We start from the raw sequence: 8,342 nt of genomic DNA on the forward strand, positions 1-8,342 counted from the left end.
GGTTGGTTTGTTGTAAACATAAGATATTTCTTATGGCACTGCATACTTTTGAAGAATTATAAACATGGGATAGGTGCAATAAATACACATGCACAAGCTATTTATGTAAAATCAATATCTAGGCTACTAAAACTCAGCATACAGAATGGCAACAGGAGATAAATGTATACTATTATTATCACCTTTATAAAAGCAATATTAATGATATAATAAAATAAAGGTGATCCCACGGGTTCTCGTTTCAAGGGAACGTTCAATAGAGCAGGCTGCAAAAAAGTCTGGCATCTTCATTGGCTTTGGCAATAAAGTCAGCAATTTCCTGTTGAAATCATAATGTAAGATGTTTAACAAACCAACCCGATTGGAAATCATGTGCAGCTTCAGTTTTATTATGTGCAACTTAAGTTATATTGAAAAGAAAGAACAATTATGCCTCGCAACATTTCAACATGTTCCAGAATCCAGAATTATTACCAAGGTAATGACGTTTGTAAATCAAGTCATTTGTAAATCTGTCAAGATTTTCGCGAGATAAGAGTGTAAACGATTGTGAAGATCACTGATGTTACCTAACGTACCACTGATCCCTCCCGGAACCTATACTGTCTAAAAATGGCCTCCTGTGCGGTTGTTCGAGAGTCCGCCGTAATACATCTAGCCTTTATATAAGATATCTATGAGCCACACATGTTTTCCTAGAGGTGATTTAGCAGGGTCGGCCATTGGTTTGATTACAGACTGCTGATGTTAGGGGTCAGAGGAGAAAGGTCACTGAACTTACATTCCACTTGGACAAGAAGTCCTACAAACAACATACTCAAAGTCACATACACAATTGCCCTCTCTCTTCCTCCCACATACACACACGCTGAATTCAGCCATACTTGCTATTTGCCTGGTATCCTACGGGCTGTTCTCTCTGTGGGGGTTTGGGGTCGGGCTTGGTCTTGAAGTAGTTGACGACGCCGCCCCACACACTCTTGATGCTGTTGATGTGCCTCTGGCTGGTCCTCAGGTCCTGCTCCATGTTGTCCACCATACGCTCCGAACGCTTCAGCACCTCCCCCTGGCGTATCAGCTCCTACCCAACCAGATGAAGGGAGAGAGAGAGAGAGAGAGAGAGAGAGAGAGAGAGAGAGAGAGAGAGAGAAAGAGAGAGGGAGGGAGGGAGAGAGAGAAAGAGAGAGGGAGGGAGGGAGAGAAAGAGAGAGAGAGAAAGAGGGAGAGAGGGAGAGAGGGAGAGAGAGAGAGAAAGAGAGAGGGAGGGAGAGAGAGGGAGAGAGAGGGAGATAGAGAGAGAGAGGGAGAGAAAGAGAGAGGGAGGGAGAGAGAGCGAGAGAGAGAGAGGGAGGGAGAGAGAGGGAGAGGGAGGGAGAGAGAGGGAGAGAGAGGGAGAGAGAGGGAGAGAGAGAGAGAGAGAGAGGGAGGGAGAGAGAGAGAGAGGGAGGGAGAGAGAGAGGGAGAGGGAAAGGTAAAACGGGGTAGGGAAAAAACGCAGAGCATTATCCTAAACTCATTACATGAAGATCATGAACTAATTTACTTCTCCTGAACTCTTGCACAATGCATGGTCTAGTCAGTAAAAAGGAACAGACAAAGAATCCAAGTCTCACAGAGTCATTGATGAAGACTCTCTGATGTCACCCAAAATTCTCCTGACATTACGGTAATTATTCTTGTAGTACAGCAGAGCAGATTTTGTTTAGTCTTGAGTAGGGATGCACCGATCCGATATTTGTATCGGTATCGGTACCTTTATTGAAGACATTTCTAGATCGGGTATCGGTGACAATTAAAAAAAAATACAAATAAATAAAAAAATGTGTTTATGTATATAGGTAGTGTATTATGGGTGCACGTTGCTATTAGTAGCGATTAGCATGCTAAGCGGAGATTTAGTTATGTCCTGATGTTGATTCGCTGTAATAAAGATGGGTTCATCCTGTTAAGATTTCGACTGGATGAGGTATGAATGAGATTCATGTTGCCTTGTGTAATGTCCACAATTATATGTATTGAGTAATATTAGTTGTGTAGTTGTTAACGTGTAGCAATAACTCATGTTAAAGTAATTCAGTGCAGTACTAATTAGTCCCCATTCTCATTGCAGACACACACATAGGATCACATGCATCGTCATGTAATGGAAATTGATGAATGCACATTAAAGGGAGATAAAGAATACTGCTTTGGTAATCGTGGGTCTTTAAACAGACCAGCAAATACATTAACAGGTCACCATGCTGAGCCTCTACAATGTAGCGTTGAAGTTGACGCTAGCGGATATGTGATTGCCAACTAATATGAACACTAGCGCTAGTTTGAACGTTCATTATTTGTGATTATTTTTAGCCTATGTTATGAATTGATAGTGATGACTAGACATGATGTTAAGTAGCAAATGAGCAAAAAATGCACCAATATCTCATGTCATGCACTCCTCATTTCTCCCTCTCGCACGTGTGGTCACACACATACACACAGTTACCATAGTTTCACGCTGTTTTTTATATCAGTATCGGATCGGTATCGGCCGATACTAAACCTCAGATATCGGTATCGGTATCGGAGGTGAAAAAAGCGGATCGGTGCATCCCTAGTCTTGAGCACGAGCTAAAGAAATGCTTGGTGAGCTTGGTTATCCTTAAATATGTCGATTTCTCTGTGTGCGATTCTACTTTTGTTGTTCTTTAAAACCTGAACTGCCACAGATGAATAGGAAATAACACAATACGTTATAGCCAGCTAGCTTATAGGTTGGTGGGTATCAGAATAAAATCGAAGGACTATAATTTAATAGCGTATTATGTACGTGTTTATTTTTATTAGGCTTCAATTTCTGTGCAACTATGATACATGACAGAGTGAGGCACTGCCAATGTGTTTTCTGTCTGTCGCAACATCTCAAACTGTCAGTCGTTTCACAAAACTATCATCAGTCCATTTTAGATCTTAGCAGAGGTGGCGTCATCATTTGCTAGGCTGTGGATAAGATGATCACAGAGGTAGTCTAGTTATGAAATCAACTGTTTTCACAAAATAGGGTAATGGGCCTCATTTCCAATATGATTTCTGGCGAACAGAACAGTCTCTGGTCTCCCCTCGAAGACCCCACGGCCGTTACATATTTTGACCTGAAGACTTCACCTTGAAGAATCACCTCTTTAAGAACACCTCTTGTCTGTCTGACTGACTGAATCACCTCTTTTAGAACACCTCTTGTCTGTCTGTCTGTCTGTCTGTCTGACTGACTGGCTATCAATACCGCAACTGACTCAAGGCCCAGGATCACAGCAGATTCAGTTGCTATCAGTGTTGTGTTTAAAGCTGCGACTGATTCAGTGACTACCAGGGTTGTGCTTAAAGCTGTGACTGACTTCAATGAAAATGTTTCCAGACAAACTGTAATGAACCATCAGTAAAAAGATTTAAAAAAAGGATCTTCACACTAGTTACCCATGCTTTTGAGAACAAAATAAACAAGGGTCTTTTCAAATACTGTCTTAAAATCACGCTTTCAGTATAACATCATGGCTGTAGAGACACATTTTACACGTCAACAAAAAGTATTTCTTGCTTCTTTAAATACTGACATATAAGAATGTTCTGGGTTTGGGGTGGGTGGGATGTATCTCCCAAAGCAGAATTATTGAGGTGCACAGAAAACTAGTGTCTAACCACACGTGTACATGAGATCTCTGCTTCAGATTTGAAGAATATGTACAGTTATCTTCCATGTTAGCTGAATTGGACTGGGGAAGGATATGGGAATATAAAGAACCCCCAACATAAATAAGTCCAATGAGGCGAGGTCAACGCAATGTAGAGGTCACAAGGCTGATAAGCGAGAGGGGGGTGGTTTTCTGTTTCACATCAAAATGAACTTTGACTGTTTACAAACCACTAGTGCAGTGCCCGTAGGAATTATGCATTCTGTAGTGTTAGCAGACGTAGGTGTAGCTGTTGGGTAGTGTGATAGCAAGACATATTTGCACTCCACATAGGTAGGCTACAGGTTACACTGAAGTGTTATTGTGATGCATGTTTCCTTTTCATTAAGAAATGTTTTAATTAGGGATGCACCGATATGGAAATTCTTGGCCGATGCCGATACCGATGTTCAAAACAACAATATAGCCGATACCGATATCGATATTTGTTTATTTTGTTTTTGTTGTTATTCATTCACCCTTTTGTGCCAGGAAAATAATGAAATCATTATCTAAAAAGCAATGTGTTAAATTATGTCAGCCCTTTATCACTCTTAATTTTGAATGAGCACAAATTCAATCAGATTTATGAAACAATCTTTAGTTTAACTAAACTTTATTTAATATAATATCACCAGGCATCAATACATCATTTCAACTGTAAACAGATGCTTGCAATGCAGCCTTACAAAACACAAGCATAAACCCTTATGGAATGCCATATAAATTCAAGATTAAAACGAATATAATACAATATTTTTCTTTAAAAACTGCCTGCCATAAACATCGGCCAGTACCATCGGTGAAAGTCAAGTTTATTACCGATAGGCCGATAACATTAAAAAAGGCAAACATCGGCCGATACCGATGTACGGCCGATGCATCGGTGCATCCCTAGTTTTAATGTTAGCCTTTTTGGAGATATACCAACAAATAAAGTTTGAGATTATGTAGTGGATGCAGTTGAATATAGATGTCAACGTTGCTGTCTAAACTATAAACTAAATGTCATAAAGTGTCATGAAATAGGATCACTTCTTTATTGTAAGGGTAAGTGTAGGGTAAGAATGGTCATGCAGTTCGACTCAAATGTAGGTTAATTTTATTGAATGTATGTAGCCTACTGTACTGTATGACTTCGATGATGCTAGCTTTGACAGCCCACTCTCAGACAGATCGTAAGCTAATAAATGTCCTTACAATAGGAACACAGTTTAAATACTCTGACTGGAGATGGCGTTACTATCCCCCACCCGAATTCAGTGCAGGACTGGGAGGATAACATGACAACGTGGGCCAACATAATTTACAGCGAGATTTGCGCTGACTGGAGATGGCGTTACTATCCCCCACCCAAATTCAGTGCACAGTGCACGTTCGATGCATGTCAATAGGCTAGCTAATTTCACAGCAATTAACGTGAACAGGTTAAATTTACTTACAGATGAGCAGGCCTACTCCAGACGTCGAAGTGTGTGTTCATCGAAGTGTGTGTTCCTCATGAATAGCCTACACACTATAGGACATTTTACGCCAAAATCGCTGGTCTATGTCACAATGTATTGGCTCCCGTTGAAATGCATTGGGTTTAGAAATCGCGCGGCTAAACCCAATGCATTTCAATGCACGGCAAACGGTATACTAATAAACAATATGAATATTTTTGATGGATTACTATTCCCTGTCTGTTAGATGACTGTACAACAGACATTACTTTGAAACTTAATATAAAGAAGCTTAAAAATAAATGAATAGATAAAATCAATCACTGTCTTAAGATTACCTGAGCAAAAGTCTGTATCTGTTCACCAAGAAGAATTTGAATGCGAACCTCCTGTATCATATCCATATCCTCCTGTATCATATCTGTATCATATCCAACGCTATTCTGAACTTTGAGTGAAGGCAGGATAGTTTAATAACGCTACGCGTTTGATTGTGACGTCACTACCCATAGTGCCGACGAGACGGGAGACGATAACCCATTGTTTCCTACGGGAAACGGTAAAATACAAATATCTCGAAAACTATAAATTCAAAAATCTTCAAAATCAAGGATGCACAGGTTCATGACATGCGTAAGCTACTTGCGAAATATCATAACTAACGTATCTACCAGGGAGATACGCCCTAGACAGACTGACACTGACACACACCCACACACAGAGATTCCTGGATTTATAGATAGATGCATACAAATATATCAGCAAAGACTGGGTCTTAGTATCCCAATGTGCAAGCAGCTTAAAAAACGTCTCAATGGTTGAAAACACTGATATGACGTGACTGACTAACAAAGATGATTTCACCCTCAATCAGAGAGGGTAAAACATTAAAGGCACCCAGTGCAACTTTCAAGGCTTAAAAATAAACATTCAATTTCTAGTCTTTTTCAAACGTAGTAAGTTTCAATAACTCCATACCATTACATATCGACATTCAAGGAGCAAAGATGAGACGTCGTCGTGTGGTGAGAACTGATAGAAAATCGATAACAACAACAATCGCCGCCATTTTCTTTCTTTTTTGTAACCTACAATAAATACAGCAGGCTTCCAGTCAATGGAAAAATGGCCTCTCCCCACCAGCGATTGTTGTTGTTTACGATTTTCTATCAGTTCTCACCACACAACGACGTCTCATCTTTGCTCCTTGAATGACGATATGTAATGGTATGGAGTTATTGAAACTTACTACGTGTAAAAAAGACTAGAAATGTAATGTTTATTTTTCATTGAATGTTTACATAAAGTTGCACTGGGTGCCTTTAACAGTAGAAAGAGTAAAACATGACAGTGTAACTCAAGAGTGACCCTCTAGGAACAGGTCGAAGTATTACAAAAGGCACCGGGCAGCTATTTTTCTATTTACCTATGCAAAAAAACAGAGGGAATTTGTTTTTTATGGCGCGTACCTCTGCTGTCTCTGTGCCGACTTTTTCTGACTCATATATGAGTCCAAGCGACCTGTTGCTGCTGTCCACGGCTGACTGCGCCGTTCGCATCACCTCCTGCTGAAGATACTGCTGGCGACGCTCAGCCTCGGTCATGTGGCTTTCGGGGGGCTCGTCGTTGAAGTTGAAGCCACCCCTTGATCGGGAGCCTGTCGTCTCCTCCTCGTCATCATCATCTGCGAACGGGTTGTGGGATCCTGGGTACGCTGCCATTCTCTGAAAATAGTCAGGAATGCAGTGGGTGTGTGAAACGAGATGATCAGGATATTAGGGTCTAATGATATTTTTCTGTTTAAATTTGAACGCATCTATAAAGTTACACACCAAGAGTAGTAGCAATGTGTCGAGTCAGTGAAGCAAACACTATGACATTGCAAGCTAACAATCTTGTCAGCCTTCTTGCCATCATACTTATTGGAGGTCAAGGTCTCGTCAGCCTCCATACAATGTAAACGTCAAATTGACAGAACATCGACCAATAACATTTAATGTTAACCACTATTGCAAACACAACTAACTATGGCTACAGTAATGTTATTCGCAAAGACGCTAAGTAGTGTTAGCTTCAAATGTGGCCAGAGGATAACGTCAGCTAAAAACCGTGATTCGGCCTAAGACTTCACGGCATGCTGTTGACATTTCTGAAATGTAAATGAAGAAGTTTTCCAACTGAGAGTTAACTGCTCAGCTTCATCAGATGCCACTGTCATCTCTCAAACTGTAACTTCAAAGGTTACTCAGACAGCTACTCAGCTAGCAAGAGCCGTAGCTGCTAGCTAGCTACCTTAACTTCACAGTCCAGTGTTGCGCTCCAGCTATCGACCAATAATACCCATTAGGTTGAAGAACAAAATGATGAATTGCAACTTACAAAGTGTAGATCGTTTGTATTGAGTTGTCCTACGAAGCAATTATCTTATAACAAAAACACAACCTACCTTACCACGGACAGATGCTGTTTTCGCTTCTGCTGTCAGCTGACTACGCTTCTGGAACAGTTTCCTGTCTGACTTCGCCTGATCTGTGACGTCAGCTAAACGAATGGGTGTGTTTGTAAACGAACAGAAAGCCTGGGAGATAGTGCAGTAGGTTAATTACAGTGCATGAAATGCCCTGTATTGTTATTCCTAGGCATCTTCTTCTTCTTATTCTAATGATTCAGAGCATGATGCATCACTTTTGGTCTTGTGTCTTAATTTTTCTTAAAACAATTGCAGCTGAAAACTAGAAAATGCATTTCCTGAAGGAAATACCAGTGCATGAAATGCAAAGGTTAAGAAAGGAAGAAGAAAAGAAAGAAGAGTGAAAGAAGGAAAGAAGAAAGGAAAGAAGAGTGGAAGAAGGAAAGACAAAAGGAAAGAAGAGTGAAGAAAGGAGAGAAGAGCGGAAGAAGGAAAGAAGAGTGAAAGAAGGAAAGAAGAAAAGAAAGAAGAGTGAAGAAAGGAAAGAAGAGTGGAAGAAGTAAAGAAGAAAAGAAAGAAGAGTGAAATAATGAAAGAAAAAAGGAAAGAAGAGTGAAGGAAGGTAAGAAGAGTGGAAGAAGGAAATAAGAAAAGAAAGAAGAGTGAAAGAAGGAAAGAACAAAGGAAAGAAGAGTGAAAGAAGAAAATAAGAAAGGAAAGAAGAGTGGAAGAAGGAAAGAAGAGTGAACAAGAGTGGCTCTGGATGAAGAGATAAAG

The 8,342-nt window shown here is 40.4% G+C and overlaps 1 protein-coding gene across 1 annotated transcript in view; it reads right to left on the reverse strand.

The window, feature by feature from the left end:
- Window positions 1-7,647, reverse strand: part of snap29 (synaptosome associated protein 29) — a 9,907-nt gene extending 2,260 nt beyond the window's left edge. The window contains exons 1-3 of the mRNA XM_080852180.1: window positions 7,602-7,647; window positions 6,625-6,879; window positions 885-1,081 (exon numbers count right to left, since the gene is read on the reverse strand). Of these exons, the coding sequence (XP_080708306.1) occupies window positions 885-1,081; window positions 6,625-6,876 (449 nt within the window). The 5' untranslated portion in view covers window positions 6,877-6,879; window positions 7,602-7,647. The remainder of the gene's footprint in view (window positions 1-884; window positions 1,082-6,624; window positions 6,880-7,601) is intronic.
- Between the last annotated feature and the right edge of the window lie 695 nt (window positions 7,648-8,342).

Source organism: Sprattus sprattus (genome assembly GCF_963457725.1).
Source record: "Sprattus sprattus genome assembly, chromosome: 15".
Taxonomy (NCBI): Eukaryota; Metazoa; Chordata; class Actinopteri; order Clupeiformes; family Clupeidae; genus Sprattus; species Sprattus sprattus.